The 21,675-nt window shown below is 46.6% G+C and overlaps 1 protein-coding gene across 13 annotated transcripts in view; it reads right to left on the bottom strand.

The window, feature by feature from the left end:
* KDM2B (lysine demethylase 2B) overlaps positions 1-21,675 on the bottom strand; it is a 129,760-nt gene that overhangs the window by 99,174 nt on the left and 8,911 nt on the right. For 4 of the 13 annotated variants that reach the window (XM_038574980.1, XM_038574986.1, XM_038574981.1 and 1 more), the window contains exons 2-4: positions 20,155-20,299; positions 17,127-17,205; positions 15,796-15,842 (exon numbers count right to left, since the gene is read on the bottom strand). In XM_038574980.1, the coding sequence (XP_038430908.1) occupies positions 15,796-15,842; positions 17,127-17,205; positions 20,155-20,299 (271 nt within the window). Of the gene's footprint in view, positions 1-15,795; positions 15,843-16,050; positions 16,272-17,126; positions 17,206-19,797; positions 19,873-20,154; positions 20,300-20,961; positions 21,090-21,361; positions 21,672-21,675 lie in introns of those variants that run through there. The other 9 variants (XM_038574982.1, XM_038574987.1, XM_038574984.1 and 6 more) reach the window with 7 other exon arrangements.

The following is a 21,675-nucleotide window of genomic DNA, read 5'->3' as shown; positions in this document are numbered from 1 at the left end:
GACAAAAATGGTAGTTATTAGCCCATGGGGTTGATCTGAGCCTTAAATGAGATCATGCACATGAAACACTTCCATAAAGTGCCAGCAGGTAGGTCATGTTACCGACTTGGCCAATTTCATCTACAATTACAGGTGGAGAAAGTGAAGTCATAGAAAGTCAGAGCCACTTAAATCTCTGCTGGCAAGTCCAATGGACTGACTACTTCAGATCCTAAAACATAATAAGGATGGCTAATGGGGGGGGAGGAGTGTCTTATGGCAGGGGGGTAATAAAAATGTCCTAAAATTGATTGTGGCAATGTTTGCACAACTCTGTGGACAGATGAAAAACCACCGATTCAGACATTTTAAACAGTTGAATTACATGGTATATGAATTATATCTCGATGAAGATGTCATTAAACACAAAAACTCAGGGCAACCTTCTTGGGTCCCCTCCCTCTTTGGGGGCTTTGTACAATATTCAATAAACCTCGCTTTGCTGTCCACCACTCTGCCTGGTCTACTTGTCATCCTTTGAAGTGGCATGACCAAGAACCACGAGCACTGAAAGAGAAGAAATCCTGTAACACTCACACTGCAACGTTAAATGTAGAAACTCTGCTTAATAAACCCATATACATTTAATAAATAAATACAGAAACAAACACAAAAATCAGGTACTAAATGACCAACAAAGTTGGTTTTTCTAAATGTAACTCTCTCTTTCGAAAGTCTCCTATTGGAGGCCTCCGTGGCTCAGCAGTTGAGCATCTGCATTTGGCTCAGGGTATGATCCCAGAGTCCCAGGATAGAGTCCCACACTGGGATCCCCGCAGGGAGCCTGCTTCTCCCTCTGCCTATGTCTCTCTGCCTCTCTCTGTGTCTCTCATGAATAAATAAATAAAACCTTTAAAAAAAAAAGTCTCCTATCAACTGGGGATGCCTGGCTGGCTCAGTTAGTAGAAAATGTGACTCGATCTCAGTGTCATGGAGTTCAAGCCCCACCTTGAGTGTAAAGTTTACTCAAAAAAAAAAAAAAAAAAGCCCCCTATCAACTTAAAGAAATAAATACTAAGAAATGCAAATTATATTGAATTTCTATATTGTATACCCAATGCAGTTAGTTAACTGTATTGTTAACTAACTGGAACTAAGATAAAAACTTTTTTAAAATGTAAATTATTCAGCCATAAAAATGAATGTAGTTACCTGATCCATGCTACAACACAGATGAACCTCAAAAACATGATGGTGAATGAAAGAAGCCCATCACTAATGGTCACATGTTGCATGAAGCCATTTATTTACCATGTCCAGAATAGGTAAGAAGTAGGTGCCAAGGGCTGGGGGATAGGAATGAGGAGTGCTAATGGGTAGGAGTTTCCTTCTGGGGTGATGAAAATGTTTTGGAACCACAGAGAAGTAATGGTTGCACAACACTGTGAATGCACTAAACCCCACTGGATTATACTTCCAAATGATTAATTTTATGTTACATGAATTTCACCTCAATGAATTATTATTTTTCTGCGGTGCCTGTATGGGGTGGCTCAGTTGATTAAGCATCTAACTCTTCATTTCACTCAGGTCATGATCTCAGGGTGGTGAGATCAAGCCCTGTGGTCAGGCTCCGAGCTCAGAGGGGATTCTACTGGAGATTCTCTTTCCCTCTGTCCTTTCCCCCCACACTCTCTCTCTCTAATAAATGATAAAGGGACACTTGGACCACCTACTTCAAAAAACAGTTGTGAAAAAAATAATTTCTTTCAATTTAAAAAATGGTTTTAAATATTCAGACAATTAATGCTGGATACAACTGAAAGGCTTTTAAGAATACCAAATCTGGGGATCCCTGGGTGGCTCAGCGGTTTGGCGCCTGCCTTTGGCCCAGGGCGCGATCCTGGAGACCCGGGATCGAATCTCACGTCGGACTCCTGGTGCTTCTCCCTCTGCCTCTCTCTCTCTGTGACTCTCATAAATAAATAAAAATTAAAAAAAAAAAAGCCTGAAAAAAAAAAAAAAAAAAGAATACCAAATCTGCCATGGCATCTCACGGCACAGAAGTTAGAGAATTTTTTTTTTTAAGATTTTATTTACTTATTCATGAGAGATAGAGAGAGAGGCAGAGACACAGGCAGAGGGAGAAGCAGGCTCCATGCAGGGAGCCCGACGTGGGACTCAATCCTGGGACTCCAGGATCATGCCCTGGGCCAAAGGCAGATGCTCAACAGCTGAGCCACCCAGGTGTCCCCGAAGTTAGAGATTTACATGCAAGTCACAGCTTCCCATCCCTCCCAATCTAACATAGGCAAGATTGTATACAGGAACTTCTCTTTCAGAATACTTCCAACTCGTTAACCTGATTCCCAAACTTGCACAATAAAACTAATGCACAAGAAACGTACAGTTTTGATGACCCTAAAAATAATAGGTCATCACATCAATACTATTCTATAAAGTTGGTTTTATGTATGATGCCAGCCTATATACAATGCAAATCAAACACTATAATAAAAAGATTTCAAATATATATACATATATATATATATATAGGGAAGCCCCCGTGGCTCAACGGTTTAGCGCCGCCTTCAGCCCAGGGCATGATCCTGGAAACCTGGGATCGAGTCCCACATCAGGCTCCCTGCATGGAGTCTGCTTCTCCCTCCTCCTGTGTCTCTGCCTCCCTCTCTCTCTCTCTCTCTCTCTGTCTATCATGAATAATAAATAAATAAATAAATCTTTGAAAAAAAAATCCCCTTAAACTGGGTAAATTTCTCCATTGTTTAACATACATTATATATGTGTGTGATATGCATATAATGCATATAATATGCATGTGTGTATAAATGTCACATGTGTAAACATTAATATGGATATATAAAATACATGTATACGTACATTAAGAAAAACTCTAAATATTAGATGTCATATATTCAGTTATTCACAGTCCATATATCCCAAGTATATCCCAGAAGGACTGCTGGGCTGATAAATGTTTTTTTTTTTATTGAAATATATTGGACACACAATGTTACATTAGTTTCAGGTGTACAATACAGTGATTCAACAAGTCTATATGTAGTGTTATGCTCAGCACAGTGTAGCTACCACCTGTCACCACCATACAATGCTTTTACAATACCACGGACTATACTCCCTATGCTGTACTTTTCATCCCCATGACTTATTAATTCCATAAATAGAAGACTATATCTCCTGCTCCCTTCCCCCCTTGAAATTAGTGGTATTTTTAAAACACATAACACCTTCCATACAGTACATATATACCCACATGTAATTTTGAATAAACTTTGGGCACAAATATGTTTTCAAATATGTATATACCTTGATACTTGCATTTTGTAAAATATTTTATGCAACACTCATCACTCCTGTTTACTCCTATATATAGATCCCTCCCACACAAGCACACATATATTAATCTGTAAACTATGACTTTATTCTTAGTCTAAATGAGGACAAAATAGGAGCACCTGGGTGGCTCAGTTGGTTAACATCTGCCTTCAGCTCGGGTCATGATCCCCAGGGTCCTGTGATCAAGCCCCGCACCAGGCTCCCTGCTCAGGGGGAAGTCTGCTTTTCCCTCTTCCTCTGCCCCTGCTTATGCTATCTCTCTCAATCACTCTCTCAAATAAATAAAACCTTTATTTTTTTTTAATTTTTATTTATTTATGATAGTCACACAGAGAGAGAGAGAGAGAGAGAGAGAGAGAGGCAGAGACACAGGCAGAGGGAGAAGCAGGCTCCATGCACCGGGAGCCCGATGTGGGATTCGATCCTGGGTCTCCAGGATCGCGCCCTGGGCCAAAGGCAGGCGCTAAACCGCTGCGCCACCCAGGGATCCCTAAATAAAACCTTTAAAAAATAAAAAATAAAAATAAATAAATGAGAACAAAATAAAGAGCAGCTGAGATTCATTATCATTTAGTAAATGAAAAATGACAAAACATATTCTGTGAAAAAGAAATGCAACTTTAAAATAATCTATTTCAATAGTATCATTTAGTTACTAGGATGCGATAATTTCCAAAACTGTACCTTAACACCCTGAAAATGTCAAGGTATTTAAAAATAAATAATAAGGGACACCTGGGTGTCTCAGTGGTTGAATGTGATTCTGAAGTCCTAGGATCGAGTCCCACATCGGGCTCCCTACATGGAGCCTACTTCTCTCTCTGCCTATGTCTCTGCCTCTCTCTGTATGTATCTCTCATGAATAAATAAATAAAATCTTTTAAAAATAAAATAATAAATAAATATAATAAATAAATAATAAAACTAGTCTTAGGAGGGGTGCCTGGCTGGCTTAGCCGGTAGAGTGTACAACTCTTGATATTGGGGTTCTAAGTTTCAATCTCACATTGAGTATAGATTATCTAAAAAAAAATATTCTTAGAGGGGCACCTGATCGGCTCAGTAGGTTAAGTGTCTGCCTTCAGCTCAGGTCATGATCTCAGGGATCAAGCCCTGCATCAGACTTTCTGCTCGGCAGGGAATCTGCTTTTCCCTCTGCCCCTCACCCTGCTCATGCTCACCCTCTCAGGTGTCTCTCACTCTCTCTCAAATAAAGCTTTTTTAAAATTTTTAGAAAAAAGGGACACCTGGGTGGCTCAGTGGTTGAGCATCTGCCTTCAGCTCAAGGCATGATCTTGGGACTCCGGGATTGAGTCCCACATTGGGCTCCCCACAGGGAACCTGCTTCTTCTGCCTATGTCTCTGTCTCTTTCTCTGTGTCTCTCATGAATAAATAAAAATCTTCAAAAATAAAATTAAAAAAATAAGAGATTAGGTGTGAAATCACAATTGTGGCTATGGTTTTAAAAATCCCTTCTTAAAAAAAAAAAAAAAATCCCTTCTTGTGGGATCCCTGGGTGGCGCAGCGGTTTGGTGCCTGCCTTTGGCCCAGGGCACGATCCTAGAGACCCGGGATCGAGTCCCACGTCGGGCTCCCGGTGCATGGAGCCTGCTTCTCCCTCTGCCTGTGTCTCTGCCTCTCTCTCTCTCTCTCTGTGACTATCATAAATTAAAAAAAAAAAAAAAATCCCTTCTTGTTTAGAACTATCCACTGAAAACTTTATGGATGAGATAGTTAGAACTATCCACTGAAAACTTTATGGAATGCCTAGATCTGCCTGAAACATTGCAGGAGAACAGGAAGTAGATAGAGGTAAGGCAAGGGCAGGTGTTGGGTCTGGCTGATGCATCCATGGGCGTTCATTACACTTTCTGCCAGCTCATCACTTTTTAAAATTCTCTCCAGCAAAAAGTGTTTTTATAAGTCCCAGCTCTACTACTGCCTCTGTGGCTTCCAGAGACTCATTCACCCTTTCTAGACTTGGAAGGTGTTTATTTGTAAAAGTGGCCCATAGACTTAAAAGAGCCCAACACAATGTCTGGCACATGGGAGGGTCTGCAACACACTTAGCCACTAGCCCACTGAGCTGATCCGGGTCATGAGGCTCTGAATATGAAATAAGGAGGTGCCCCAACTGGGCAGAAAGGGTAAGGAAGCTCTTTCTCCTGCCTGTAGATGGACTTCTCAAGCACCGCAAGTTTAACCCTGAAGAAACAGCCCCATAACAGGGTCTTTTATTCTCACTGGAAGAACCAAGCTGGAGGAATGGGTGCCTGGATTGTTCATTCCTTGGTCAGCAACGGCCCATAGGAGGCCACACAATGAGCAGTGGCAGCCTGTGGGGCACCTGGGACAGTGCCAGGAGCCCTGGACTGGGTTCCAGTCCCAGCAACCCTCACTGACCCAGCTCCAAGCCTCAGATGCCTCGTGTGCAAAGACAGGAAAAACTGACCTTTATACTTCTGTTTTCATCGCCATAGAACTCCTTCTTCAAACAGAAGCTTCGACAAGAGCCAAAGGCGTAAATAAAAACAAGTAGCTCCGGTTGAAACAGGAGGGGGGCAGGGGGTAGGGTTTGGCACTCAGAACTCAGACCTGGATTCCAGGGATCTCCCTTTGAAAACTGCTGGGTTAGGTCTTTTATCAGTCCTCTAGCAGGACCGACACACTGATTTTTAGCCTAGTTCTCAAATACTCAGATCAGAACAGATCCCTTAAATGTGAACTGGGGAGAAGTAGGTGGGGGAGGAGACCTAAAGGCTTGCCCCAGGGGTCACTGGGGACACTGGGGCCTGCCAGTCCTCTTCAGTCTGAGCTGGGAGATTAAGAATTAGCCCTCCATCTTCTCAGGTTCCCAGTCTAGTCTGCCACGGATGGCAAAGGAGAGCTGGCCATAAGTGCCAGGTGTCTGAGCAGGAAGCTGAGCACAAGGGAGAAGGCATGTGCCCCCAGGGGACAGGAGGGGCAGGTCAGCACTAAGAATGGAATGTGGCCCTCCACGCTTTGGGAAGCAGCCATCCCTGGAGCAAGTGACAGGGACATACTGCCCTTTGGATCCTGCAAGGGACCCGGAGCCCTGGAACTCTCAGGCTCCTGAAATCAATGGGTTACAGGAGAAACTTTCCACATTGAGCAGAGCCTGGCATTCCTAAGTAGGCCAGCAACTCAGCCCACCCCCCTTTTCTCCACTCCTCCCCCCATCTCATTGGTTCTCTGGGCTCCCAGGCTACACACACATCCAACAAATTCCAGCAGCAGAAATTAATCCGTGGCCCCATGGCCCTTGCTTTGAAGGCCCCATCAGTCAGCTCCAAGAGCCGTGGGCTCAGAGCCGGAAAGAGGCTGCTGAAAAGTCACTTTGAACACTAATATAAAGCACACTCGGGCACTGACCCCACACTCCTCCTGAGCCCACTCTTCACAGAGTGCCCACAACTGTCCTGCATCATCGTTCTGGAAACCCTATCTTCCTCCACTTTCTGGATTGGTTTTTGTTTCTGCTTCTTGACAGGATCTCCTCATCCATTGCAGAGGTACTACTGTTTATTCTAGAAAGCACCAGCCCTGGTTCAAATCTCACTCAGCTATCTCCTAGCAGTGAGGCCTTGGGCACGTAGAGCCCTGAGGCTCTCTGGGTCTCTGTTGTGCCCTGGGTTCAAGACCTTGCCTGACCCTCCCAGACAGATGAGCCTAAGAAGATACAAACCCAGACTAACAAATCAAGGTTAAACCCAATCAGCCAAGAAAACTCAAAAGACACCTGAGCCAAAAACAATAAAGAGCTATGGATTACAGGACACTGAGAACCAGCCACAGCTCTGCACAGAAGTTAAAAGAACAGCTCCTTGGTCAAATGGATATGGGCATAAATCTCAGCAATTCCACACATTAGCTATTTGACTGTGGATAAGTCACTCTGAGCCTCAGTTTGACATCTATGGAATGGGGATAGTGGTAAATACAGTTTGGGTTTTTTATTTAGTTTTTTTTTTTTTTAAGATTTTATTTATTTATTCATGAGAGAGAGAGAGAGAAAGAGAGGCAGAGACACTGGCAGAGAGAGAAGCAGGTCCCACGCAGGGAGCCCGACGTGGGACTCGATCCCGGGACCCCAGGATCACACCCTGGGCTGCAGGCAGTGCTAAACCGATGCGCCACTAGGGCTGCCCTAGTTTTACGTGATCAGACAAAATAATATGGGAGTGGTCCCTGGCCTGTGATAAGATCTCAGCAGTAGCTAACGCTAGTAGTTCCAGTCTAAGGAGCTACTCCACAGGGGAGTGATTCCTATTAGGTAAACAGAGGGCAGAAGCAAGTTTAGTTCCCCAAGGCCCAAATGCGGTCAAGATTTTGATTTCAGGGGCACCTGGGTGGCTCAATCAGTTAAGCGTCTGCCTTCAGCTCAAGTCATCATTTCAGGGTTCTGAGATCAAGCCCCATATGGTACTCCCTGCTCAGCAGAAACCTTACCTCTCCCTCTCCCTCTGCCTGCCGCCCTGCCTACTTATGCTCGCTTTCTCCCTCTTTCACTCTAATTAATAAATAAAATCTTAAAAAAAAATTTGATTTCAGAACAGTAGCTTTCCAAGAAAAGGGAAATAGGACAAAAAACCCAGTGAGCTAGGTGTTCATCTTATTAAAGAGTAAAAAAGGAAACATAACTGAACCCCTCTGAAACCCTTCTTCCTTTGGGGCTCAGGGGCCTCAGCCCTCCTGACTTCACGCACCTCCCCCTGCTTGCATTTCTGTCTGTTCCGCCAGGTGGATGCCTCCCGTCCCGTCTGTCCAACCTGAGTTTTCCTCCAGAGCTCCATCCAGCATGGCCAGAACTAAGCCCATCCACATCCCCCACACAAGTCTACTTTTCCTCGGGGTTGCATTACAAGCATCACCGTCTCCCAACCACTGAAATTCAAACCCACGTTTGAATCTGATGTGCCATCTGCTGTCTGGGCAACTTGCAAGTCACTTCTCTCCAGGCCTCAGTTTTTCCCACTTGTAAAAGGGGAAAGCAAGACTACAAGGATTCTAAGAACTCTTCCAGGGTTTACGATGTAAAATGTCTATGATTTTTTTAAACCAACTGAAAAAAAAAGGTCTGGAAGCAAGTCTATCGCTGATTTCTAAGGAGTGAGAATTTACCAAGAACAGCCTGTTAAGGGCACATGCATGTCTGATGAGTCCCCTTCACCGGACACAACACGACACAGAGGAGGAGAAAGTCATGAAGCACAAGCATGGGAAACGCCCAGAGCTGGGTTCAGATCCGAACTCAATGGTCCATCTATGGGCCACATGGGTTGTTCCTTCTAAGCCTGGGATCCCCGACTGGGAAAGGGAACAGTAACACTTAATTTATATGATTATTGGTGAGGACAAAATGAGGTCATATGATAAACATACAGTAAAAGATAAAGATACCCAATTTATTTACCATAATTGGGTAAATAAATGAATAGTGAATGAGGTGATTTGTCATGAAGATTTTTCAAGAAAGGGAGCTAAAGAAAACATCACTTAGCTTGGGTATCCTCATTAGAGAGAAAGACAATAAAGACATAATATGCAGGACACCATGGCTGGGAGCCATCCCTCAGTGACATAACTGTGGAGAGTGAGTGGGGACCCAGCACTTTATGGATATGTTTTCTAGGAAAGTTTAAAGCATCTTCAGAGGCAACTAGAACTCTTTCCCAGGCTCCCTATCCCCCCAACTCCCAGGCCACAGATGTGAAAATATCCCAGTCTTCTTAAATGAACTATCTAGGGTTGAGAGTACTGGTTGTGGGATGGGGGAGCTGCTCAGGGGACATGCATCTAGAAACAGACCCACACAAATGCAGTCACCTGATTTATGACAAAGACAATACGTCAGTGCTATTGAGGAGAGGGTGTTTTTTCAATAATGGTACTGGGATCAATTGGATATCCATACAGGAAAAAAGGAATCTCGACGCCTATCTTGTCCCAAACACAAAAATCAATTCCAGATAAACTACAGATCTCAATGTGAAAGTTTGAACCATAAAGCTTTTTTCAGAAAAACATGAATGTCTTCCAACCCTGGCATGTGCAAACGTTTCTTGAACGAGATACAAAAGAAGTAATAGACCAAAAAGACCTAAGTGGTCTTTGTGAAAATAAAGAATGTCTGTTCATTCAAAGATACAGGAGTATGAAAGGAGTATGAAAAGGCAACCAATGCACAAAGTCAGAGGTGATTTTGGAATACATAATCATATCCAGAATATTTCAAGAAACTTTACGTTATGGGCTGAATTGTGTCCCCTAAAATCTATGTGTTGAGGTCCTAACCCTCAGGACCTCAAAATGTAATTATATTTGAGAACAGTCTTTAAAGAACTAATTAAGTTAAAATAAGATCTAAAATAAAATAAGGCCCTAATCCCACAAGACTGACATCCTTACAAGAAGAGATTAGGTCACAGAAACAGAGAAGGAAGGCCACATGAAGACCCAGGGAGAAGACAGCCATCTACAAAGCCAAGGAAAGAGGCCTTTGGAGAAAACAACCCTACAACACTTTGATCTTAGACTTCTGACTACAGAATTGTGAACAAATAAATTTCTGTTGTTCACATCATCCAGTCTGTAGTACTTTGTTGTGGTGGCCCTAGCAAATAAGGCATCTTACAACCAACAGGAGATGAGCCTTCAAAATAACAGAGAAAAAGACTTGATCAGACAGTTCACAAAAGAGTATACCCAACTAGCAAATAAACATATGAACAACGAAGCTCAATTTCATTAGTCATGAAAGAGAGGCAAACTAACACCACCATGTGATTAAACTACGCTCCCACCAACATAGCAATGTGACCAAAATGAAACACGAACTCTTGGTGAGGATGTGGAGCAATCAGAACCAGACCAACAACCCCTGTGGACAATTACTTGACCATATCTACTAAAACCAAATGTATACACATCCCCCATGACCCAAGCAATTCCACTCTGAGGTATATGTCCAACAAAAACGCATCCATCTGTTCACAGGTCATGATTAGAGGGTTCATAGAAGCACTAGACACAGAGCCTTAAACCGGCAGCTACCTGGAAGCCCATTAATAATAGAATGAATAAACATGTTGTGATACAGTCGCATAATGGAAAACCACAACAATGAAAATAAACCATCCACAACTACACACAACAATCTGGATGCCTTATAAACACCAAGGTGAGCAAAAGAAGCAGAAACCAAAAGAGGACACCTGCCTGATTCCATTGTCATAAAGTAGGAACACAGGCAGAATGCATCCATGCTGTTAGAAGTCCAGGTGACAATGGATGGCAGCGACTGTGCGGGAACACAGGGGTGGCACCTGGGGTGCCGGGTACCATATGTAGTGTGTTCAATTTGTTAAACTTAATCAAGCTGTATGGCTACCGTACGTGGACTTTTCTATATGTAAATTATACTTCAATAAAAAGCTTTTATTTTAAGTGTACAGGGTCCTAAAAATGGAAAGTGCCTTTGTTTTGTTTTGTTTGTTTTGTTTTGTTTTGTTTTGTTTTGTTTTTAAAGGTGAGGAGCTAAGAACAGAGACCAGATGCCTCAATTCCTAGATGGCATACAAATAGGGCCGATAGAGAAAAGTCCGTTTGGGGGCATTAGAGAAGAATCTGTAGCTCCAACTTGCCTCAATAGCTGATCCCTTCTCAAGCAGCTGCCTCCCAAGATTCGAGGCCTGGGAAGGTGGCAAGAGTATGGAAGACAGAGGCTAAGATCCCACACTGAGGGTTGGCCCAGCCTTCCCCAGACACTGCCTTCCAAGGCAGAACCCCCATTTCCGTTAGGGACATGTTTATGTCACCCAGCAACCCTGGAGCATCACTCCTTCCCCACTCCCAGATCACTTGCTTCTGCTGAAACTGACCAGGGTTGCGCTAAGCCTGCTAGAGCCAATCCAGAAACATCTGATGGAAATACTGGTGGGCTGAGAGGGAAGACCTGAGTTGGCAGGATAAAAGCCAGGAGCTGCTGGCTCCTCATCTTGCCACCACAAGGGGAGAAGCTTGCCCAAGAATGAAACAGGAAGAGGAAGCAAAAGAGGGAACCAGAAAGGGAAAACAAGAGATCTCTTGGAACAGCCTCTCGAGATCTTCTTGGAACACCTAGATCTAGATGTATCTAAAGGTCACACCCCAAACTTATTACGTAAGCCAGTGAATTGTTTTGCTTAGGCCAGCTTGAGTTAATTTGCCGTTTATGTCACTACGAAGTATGTGCCCTCTTGCGCTCTCAAGTAGCCTGTGTGTGCTCTCAGAGACTAAAATGGTCATAATAATGCTCCACGCTAACTGTATCCCCTCCCAATGTAGGAACACCCTATACCTTCACAAACCACTTCAATACCCATCAATCCATTTGATTATCACAGAAATGCCAAGAGAGATGGGGTACAAATATTACCCTTCCCTCTTTCTTTGCCATCCCAGACTTGAGAGCTGGCAAGGATGTCAGGACCCATCTAACTGAGTCCTCTTGCTTCAACAACCAGAAGAATGGAGCACAGAGAAAGAAAGAGTAGCCTGCATATGACTAGAGCATAATAAAACTGCAAAGGGTTTTTAAGTTCCTCAAAAGGACCAAGAGCAACACTGTGAAGACTCTGATATTGGGATCCCTGTGTGGCGCAGCGGTTTAGCACCTGCCTTTGGCTCAGGGCGCAATCCTGGAGACCCGGGATCGAATCTCATGTCGGGCTCCTGGTGCATGGAGCCTGCTTCTCCCTCTGCCTGTGTCTCTGCCTCTCTCTCTCTCTCTCTCTCTCTGTGACTATCATAAATAAATAAAAAGTTTAAAAAAAAAAAGACTCTGATATCGCCTAAATCTCAGACATGAGAATCTAGCTTTCAACCTTACTCATAAAGAAAATCTCAACAGATCCATATCCTGCCATCATAATAAATAATACTGAGGACTATTCACCAAGCACCCGTCAGCCAACATAATGCTAAGCCTTCATTCATTCTCTTAGAGAATCCTTATAGAGGGAGGAACGAGTGGTTGGCTCACTGGTTGAGCGTCTGTCTTCAGCTCAGGTCATGATACTGGGGTCCTGGGATCGAGTCCTGCATCGGGCTCCCGGCATGGAGCCTGCTTCTCCCTCTGCCTGTGTCTCTGCCTCTCTCTCTCTCTATCTGTGTCTATCATAAATAAGTAAATCTTAAAAAAAAAAAAAAAGAAAAGAAAAGAAAGAAAGAAAGAAAATGTATCTCCTCAGCCAAGTCCTCGCCAATTAACTGAGATTCTTCTACCAATCAACCCCCCCTTCTGAGTATCTGTTTAAACACTTTGGAGTTAATCATTCTGGCTGGAATATCTGACAGAACTACTGGTCAGCTGTCTTCATCCACACAGCCACCAACATCAGCTTTTATGAAACTCAAATCATATCACACCACTCATGCCCCCTGGGATGGTGATCATCAAAAAGACAGGCAGGGATCCCTGGGTGGCGCAGCGGTTTGGCGCCTGCCTTTGGCCCAGGGCGTGATCCTGGAGACCCCGGATCGAATCCCACATCAGGCTCCCGGTGCATGGAGCCTGCTTCTCCCTCTGCCTGTGTCTCTGCCTCTCTCCCTCTGTGTGTCTACCATAAATGAATAAATAAAATCTTTAAAAAAAAAAAAAAAAAAAAAAAAGACAGGCAATAACAAGCTTGGCTAGGATGTAAAGAAATTGGAGCCCTCGCATGTTGCTAATGCGAATACAAAATGGTCAGCTGCTTTGAAAAAGTCTGGCAGTTCCTCAAGTTAAACATAGTTACCATATGACCCAGTTACCTAGGTATAGACCCAAGAGAAATGAAAAGGTATGTTCACCCAAAACCTTGTCCATGAACATTATTTTTTTTTAAGATTTTATTTATTTATTAGAGACAGAGAGAGAGAGAGGCAGAGACACAGGCAGAGGGAGAAGCAGGCTCCGTGCAGGGAGCCCGACGTGGGACTCGATCCCGGGACCCCAGGATCACGCCCCGGGCGGAAGGAGGCGCCAAACCGCTGAGCCACCAGGGCTGCCCCATAAACATTATTTATAACAGACAAGAAATAGAAATAACCAAAAACATCCATCAACTGATAAGTAGATCAACAAGATGTGGTCTATGCACATGTGTTCAACGGAATCTCATTCACCCATAAAAGAGAATGAAGCATGGATGAACCTCAAAAACATGATGCTGAGTAAAAGAAGCCAGTCACAAAAGCCACTTAGTCTATGATTCCACTTACATGAAACATCCAGAATAGACAAACCCACAGAGGCAAAAAGCACATGGTTGTCACTGGTTGTCGGGGGTTAGAAGCTGAGAGGAACTGGAAGGTACAGGGTTGACTTTATAGGTGATCTATGTTATGAAATAACTGCACAACACTGTGGATGTGCCAAAAGTGCTGAACTGTACACTCTGAAATAGTTAGTGAATTTTACAGTGTATGAATTTTACATTATTTTAAAAATGTTTTTAACCCTCTCCCAAAAAAAAAATGATCAGATAGGGGCGCCTAGATGGTTCAGTTGGTTAAGCGTCTGGCTTCGGCTCAGGTCATGATTACAGGGTCCTGGGATCGAGCCTCATGTTTGGCCCCTTGCTCAACAAGGAGTCTGCTTCTTCCTCTGCCACTCTCCCTGCTTCTGCTCTTTCTCTCTCTCAAATAAATAAATAAAATATTTTTTAAAATTATTTAAAAATTAAAATAAATTAAAAAAAGAAAATGACCACGGACACCTGGGTGGCTAAGTGGTTGAGTGTCTGCCTTTTGGCTCAGGTCATGATCCCAGGGTTCTGGGATTGAGTCTTGCATCAGGCTCCCCACAGGGAGCCTGCTTCTCCCTCTGCCTATGTCTCTGCCTCTCTCTGCATGTCTCTCATGAATAAATAAAATTAAAATCTTTTTTTTTTTTAATTAAAATCTTAAAAAAAAAGAAGAAGAAGAAAGAAAGAGATCAGATAGCACAGCTACCACCGTTGCCCTACTTTAAAACTATCCAGTGGCTTCCCATCACACCAGCAGTCAAACCCAAATTCCCTGCCAGGGCCTATAAGGCCCAACATGGCCCCAGCCCTGTGACCTCTCCCTTCTACTTTCCCCCTTACTCATTCTACTCCTCTCCTAGCCTGTCCCTCAATCTGGCAAGTGCTTTCCCACAGCTGGCTTCTCATCAGTCAGGCCTCTGTTCAAATGTACACAACACCCCAGGCCCTCTCTGACCACCCAACCCAATCTAAAATACAGCTCCCAGGGGTTCCTGGGTGCCTCAATCAGTATGCTGTTAAGCATTGACTCTTGATTTTGGCTCACATCATGATCTCAGGGTAATGAGATCTAGCCCAGCATAAGGCTCCACACTGGGCATGGAACGTGCTTAAGATTATCTGGGGGATCCCTGGGTGGCTCAGCGGCTACCTTTGGCTCAGGGCATGATCCTGGAATCCTGGGATCGAGTCCACATCGGGCTCCCTGCATGGAGCCTGCTTCTCCCTTTGCCTGTGTCTCTGCCTCTCTCTCCCTGTCTGTGTCGCTTATGAATAAATAAAATCTATTTTTTAAAAAATTCTATCTTTCCTTCTCCTACCATTGGGTGTGTGTGTGTACACATACTCTCTCTCTAAAAAAAGTAAATAAATAAAAACTAAAAAATAAAATAAAATACAGCTTCCATCACATTCTATCCCAATACCCTGCTTTATTTCTTCATAGGCTTTATCACCTTCCAAAATGATACAGATTTTTAAAACCTGTTTACTTATTTGTTGCTTGTCACTCCAGCCAAGAGGACAGGGATCTTGCCTGTCATGTTCATACCTCTGATCTTGCTATCATGTAGGAGCTAATTGATAAACACTTATGAAAAGAATGGATTTATTAAAGGATTTCCATATCTGAAATGCCACTGGCTACCTGGTCTGGTGTCCAGAAGCACTAAGTGATCAGCTACGCTCTGCAGGTGCTCAGGGAGTTAACAAGCATTTGCTGGGCACTGGGTGTTAAACCTCACCCTAGACCTGTCTGGAACCCTGAGGAAGCAGGAAGAATGATCCCTCCCCTCTGAAAGTCTGAAAGTCTTTCAGGGGTCACAAAGCACCCAGTGTTTACTCAGCAACCCACAAACAAACGCAAAGGAAAGATCTAAGATTGTATTGCTGATGGAGGCTAGGGTCCAAATCAGCCTCATAAAACTGTGTGCTGGCAAACACTCTTTCATACAGCTTCTTATGACTTTGCAATCTGACCTGTTCTCCAGAACCAGACGGTTGCAGCTCACACCTGCTCCTGCCTCCTCCCACAGGGACTTTCTTTTCAGGGGCAGTTAAAGATCTAAATAGGTGGGTGGTAAAGAGCTCCTGCCCCTTGTACTCCCTACTTTGGGCATCTCTGAGCTGCACACACAGCAGGCAACTTACCCACTAGGAGTTTGACATCTCGGACTGTGAAATCAGGGTCGGGCATCCTGGAAAAAGAGAAGTACAGTCATTTGCCGGGTAGCCAAGAACAAGAGAGTTAGACCCAACTCTGGGGGCAGGGGAAGGCCATGTTTCCAAGAGCATTCCCTTGACTCAGTTTGGGAACCCAAAATGAGATCATCTAGAGAGAAAGTGATAGACCAATCAGTGCCCCCCAGAAAGGGTCAATCTCCAACCACTGAGCCCTTTCCTCACCCCAGTAGGCAAACCAACCCCCTCACTCTCCCCGATATGAGCTCAGCACTGCCACAGAAAAGACAGGAAATCCAGTATCCATGCCACTTTTGAGAGGAAGACTGAATCATCATGTGTCCAGGGTAAGTCCCGAGCTGGGCACTCAAACACCTGATTTCTTTTAGGGTGGGCAGCTCTCTCTGTGTCTCTTCCGCTAGCAAACACTCTCCATAAAAGGAGTTGTATGGAGGGTTGCAGGGATCTCTTTAAGTTGAAAGGGGAAAAAAAAAGACACACATCATTCCAATTCCAGGAATTCCGTAACACCGGTCATAATGACTATGGTGACCTTCACTATTAATTAACAGTGATGTCAAAGGTTTGATTTCTACCCTTGGAACGAGACTCTTGAGCAAGCCTGGCAGTAGCTAGATGTTGGAGAAAGAGGCAAGCTGGGATGACACCAGCAGCCTCCTTTCCACCTCCGCCCTGGGCGGAAACCTGTTCTTCCAGCCTTCCTCCTGGATCTCTCCCCGACCCCACCTGGAGCTCTGACAGATCTCTAAGAGAATGTAAACCAAACAAGACACAGTGGAGGCAGGTGCTGGGGCAGGCAGAAAAAGAGAAGACTTGGAGCCTAGCATCCTAGAGAACATGCCCTGCACAGAAGAGCACCACTTTCCCACATAATGGGAGTCTGAGAAGAAAAATATGTATCTAGGTGCCCTTTCTTCTGGGCTTAGAGACTGGCCAATCCCTTCACAGCTCAGGCGCTGCCTCAGTTTCCTAACTTGGGAGAGAGGCACAATTCTCTTTAGGAAGTCACCACACATAACTGGGCTAGGTCAGGGAAAGACGTCAACACGCGGTTTATGTACCCTCTGTCCTCTCTGCCCAAATTCTCTGGAAGAGACCAATCTTTGGAGGGTTTTTCCCCTTTGCCAGGCCTTGAACAAAGAGATACTATCCCCAGATAATGAAGAAAGAGCCTTCTCTGTGATGAGAGGTGGGGAAAAGGATAGAAGAAATCTATCCTGAACTATAAACTACGTCAAGGAGAAAGATGTGGGAAGAAACAATTCATTTCAGCAACTTACTTAATCCCCAGGCCATCCTTTTCTCGAAATATCAGGGGAACCCTGAGCGCTTCTCTCTGCACATACTCGTAGTTGAAATCTGTTTGGATATCGGAATTAAAACAGGTTAGTTAAGTCACAGAAGAGAGATGAACCACGATCAGCAGGCCGGAGGAAGGAACATGGTGATACTAGATGCGAGCACCAGTCTAGGGCACCAGCTCTCCTGTAAAATGACAGGGAAATGGAGCAGGCAAAGCCCAAGAGAAGCCATGCCAACTATCCGCTCCTCTGCCTACTCCGTCATTCCCTGCATGCCCCACGGGTCAGAACTTGTCAATGAGCAGCCCAAGGCCAGGGAGGTTGAGGAGGGAGACTCATGAAAGAGCCCCTCACAGAAAAAGCCCCAGCAATCACTGAGAAAGAGGGAGAGAGAAATGCACCCCAAGCTGAGTTCAGAAAGTAAAGGCAGAGCAAAATTGAAGAATACCACCTGGGAGGATCTGAAGCCCCAGAGAGGAGGTTGGGAGGAGGGTTCTCATTGTAGCTGAGCATCAGGGAAGATCTTATTGTAATATCCTGCATAGTGAAGGGGAGGGGGGAAAAGCTGGTTTCCCTGGAAACTGTGTATTTGGTGCCAAAATAACTAGAGAACTGGGCACAGCTTTGTTGTCTTAATAGTGTAATTCTGCTCCGGTTACTGCCATCCTTGCTTCCCCTGGGTAACTGACCAGGGCGCTCCCCTCAGGTGAAGGTAGCGTGAAGGGGGCACAGCGAGGCCCAAAGCAAATCCACCAGGCAGCTCTCTGTCTCGGGTTTGTCTAGCATAGACCCCCAAATCCCTTATTGAAAGCCCTGGAGAATGAAGGAGGCCTTCATTTCTATGTTGAGTTCCAAAACCAGGGGATCTGACCCAACCTCATTCCTAAATATGGAGTTGAGGAAAGCAGAGATAAACCATCACAGCCTCAAATCCTCAGGTGAACTCAAGCAATCCACAAGGCCACAAGCCCTCCCTGGTCAGCCAGAGGAGAGACAGGAGAGATCACAGGCCCCTGAAGCCCCTGCCCCATGGAAACAGTTCACCAGGGCAGCTTGGTGGGGGAGGAGGCCAAGGCAACTCAGCTCAGAGCAGAGGAAGAGAACAAAACCGGAGCTGGGGAAAGCCCTGACCTTAGCAGCTCAGATCCCCAGGGGCTCACAGTGAATGGGGATTCCTAAGGATTTAAAGGCAGAGAAGTTTAAGAAGCTTCTATTTTGAATCCAGGCTAAGGGATCCTTCTGTTTCTCAGCTCCTCCCTTGAAGTTTTGGGGCCGGATCTGAATTAACTACCAAAACGCTAGGGCTCTCTCCTTTGAAAAGACCCCAGACAGCAGATTTAAGGTCTCTCCCTGGCTGGAATTCACCCCCTACACACCCACACCCAAAGCAGACCACCCCACTCCCCCCAACTCTCCTCAGCTTCAACTTCCACAAATGAGCTTGAGAAAACACTCAGATCTTGGGCTGAGAATTCCTCACAAATGACTAGGAAGTGTCTGCATGTAGTTTTCTCATAGGATCCACCAAACTCAGTAAAATGGGAAAGAAATGAAAGGAATTAAAAGCCCACTTGTGCTAAGGAAATTTAAATGTATTTGAGACTAGCCCCCCCACCCCCTAGACTGTCTGCCTGGATATGCGATGTTCTTAAGACCTGGCTGGCTGGAAGAAATTTCTTCTTCCCTCCCCCAACCACGACCTCCTACCACTGAAGCCCAGCACCCCAGGAAGCAGTTGGGGACAAAAGACAAACTTCAAAAATGCAAAGCCAGGACAGTCTCTTCGGGGGGCTAACCTACAGTCCCAGCCACTCAAGCAGAACCTGGAGGGGAAGGCACTTCCTCTGTTATCAGCTCACTGAGGGATGGAAGGGATTTCCAAGGGGGATGGAGGGAGGAGGTGTCAACAAAATGGAAATGGTGTATTATGAAGAAAACTTGATTATCTGAGAGGAAAAAGAAAGAACTTAGAAACCCCAGAGAGCTTAGGGAAATACCTAGGTAGGCAGGGGCATCTCCAAAACTCCAACCCCACAGGCAGAACCACAGGTCACGCAGGGCCTCTGGAGGCCTCAGACCCAAGCCAGAACATCACCCCAATGTTGGCAGGATACCACCAGACAGCATTCTAATACTAGGGTCAAGGAGAAACTCAGGCCCTGAAGGTATCAGGCTGGGGTGGCACCCCAAAACCCCAGAGGTTTCCCCAACTTCTCCTCTAAACTGGCAGGGCCTACAAGGGACAGAGCCCTCAAGGTCTCACTCTGAGAAAAGACTGTTCCCCAAAGGGGTACCGCAAGTTTTCGCTTCAAACTACAGGGGTCAGGGATCTCAGCCTGAAGGCTGAGGGGGTAAAACTCTCTTTTGAGTCCCTACTTAAAATTGTCAAGGCTGAAGGGCCAGAGGCCTCAGATATACATGCGGGCTCCAGCCCTTGCTCCAATCTGGCAGAGACCAGAAGGTTATGGGGTTCCATAGACCCGAGGGGCTGACGGGGCATCATTCAGTGACCCGAGCATCCTCAGCACCAGCTCCTAACTGGCAAGGCCTGAAACGGGACCGGGTTTTGGGAGGCTTCAGGCCTGGGGGGGGGACCTCATCCCAATGACCCAGGGGCACCCCAGCCCCTCTCCCGGCCAGGCAGCCGCACCTCAAGCAGCACGGGGAGCTGGGCTGGCTCTGGGAGGGGTGGAATGCCGCGCACATGTCTTCCCTCCGTCCACCCGTCGGTCCCCAGGTCCCTCCGACCGCCGGTCCCCTAGCTCTGCCCACCCTGGGGCCGGCTGTGGGCGCGGGCCGGGTCTAGGCCCACGCCCGGCCCCCGTTCCCGCCTGCCCTCCTCCTTCGCCACCCCACCCCACCCCCCCAGTGCTCGGCCTCGTTTCGTCACCGGATCCCCTGGAATGGGGGACGCGGGCGCGAAATACGAACCCAGCCACCGGCAGCTCCCTCCCCACGTGCGCTCGGCCCGCGGCGCGGAGAGCAGCCCGAAGAGGGGGCGCCTCACCTTTGCCCTCCATGGCGTGCACGAAGTCCCCCTGGTACAGCTGACTGCGCAGCTTCTCCTCCAGGCTGAAGCCGCGAACGCTGACGATCTCCTCCACGTCCGACAAGTCCTCGTTCTCGTCGTATCTCTGGCGGTCAATCGGGCGCTGCGGGGACCCAAACCAGAGAGCCCGAGGCATTATTGGGGAACTGGGGGTCGCCTCTTACCCTAGGCCCGGCTCAAGCAGGTGCAGGACTTGCGCACCCCTTGCACCCCACCACTGCGACCCGAGCAACTTTGCGCAAATGCCAAAGATGCTGAAAATCAAGATAACGAGGGGGGCCCGCGCCCCCGGGGGCCGGCTGTCCCCTATGCAGGGCACTCCCCTCCTGCATCTTTGGAGGCAACGTAAAGGACATGGGGGGGCTCTCCCTTGCCCCCACCCCCGATAGATGTTGAGTTTTGCCCACTCGGCCGGGAGCCCGGTTATGTAACCCGCTAAGGGGGCTCGGCGCACGGGCTGGCGGGGTATTTGTAGGCCCCGGGAGGAGCCGCCGCAGCGCCCCGCTCGGCGCTAATAGCAGCCCGGGCGGCCGCGGCGGCAGAGCCGGGAAGCCGGAACCGGGGGCCGGCGGCATTTCTAAGACTGGAGCCGCCCCCGAGCTACTCGGGAAGCTGGAAAGCTGAAATGGAAGGGCTGAGACCCCAGCCGCCCCCGCCGACCGACCGCCAATGCTAAAAGAAGAGGTGGAGGGGGAGGTCGGGGCTTGGGAGGGGGAGAGGCAGACGGCCCGCCACAAAGCTCCCATCGGAGACCCCAAAACGCACCAGCAGCTGCCTCATCTCCCCACAAGCGCGCGCGCACACTCACTTCCTAAGGAGACTCCCCCACCACTCCCCGCATCCCCTGCCTCCTCCCTCGACCGCCCAGCGCCGGGCCCTGCAGCCCCCCAGATTCCGGGCGAACCCCGAGCCCGCTCAGCCTCTCTCCACGCCTTTCCCCGCTACCACCTCCCCACTTAAGTGTCTGAGACTCTGAGCCTCACAAGGGACTGGAGGAGTAAGCCGCTTGCTTCCTTTTGCATGCAATTTATTATATTTTTTCCGGTCCTCTTGCAAAATACAGAAAAGGAGAGAAAAGGCAGCAAGAAACAACAACAACAACAAAAAAAATAGATCTATCATTACCAGATACAGATTTGGGGAAAAAAAAAAAAAAGCTACACACCAATCTTCTTCCAGAGTCTTTCTCTGCCTCCATTTTTTTAGGAGAGTTCACCAATTAATTGTCAACACTCCTGCCCCCTGCATTTTGGCGGAGGGGGGAAGGAGGGAAGACCAAAGAAAACAAACCAAAAAATAAATAAATAAAGCAAGCCAGAGCCGAGATCTACAAAGTTTTGCACCAACACTTAAGCAGATCCGTTTGCAAAGTCCTAGGAAACCATTTTCAGCAGTTGTGGGGGGGGAGGCGTCGACGTCATAATCCCCGGAACGTAAACATTGTTGCCGATCGCGCTCTGAGCCTGCGGCCGGGCTAGT

This window comes from Canis lupus, chromosome 26 (assembly GCF_011100685.1).
Source record: "Canis lupus familiaris isolate Mischka breed German Shepherd chromosome 26, alternate assembly UU_Cfam_GSD_1.0, whole genome shotgun sequence".
NCBI classification, from domain to species: Eukaryota; Metazoa; Chordata; class Mammalia; order Carnivora; family Canidae; genus Canis; species Canis lupus.
Note: the sequence above shows the minus strand (reverse complement) of the source record. Positions and strands in the feature narration are given on the sequence as shown.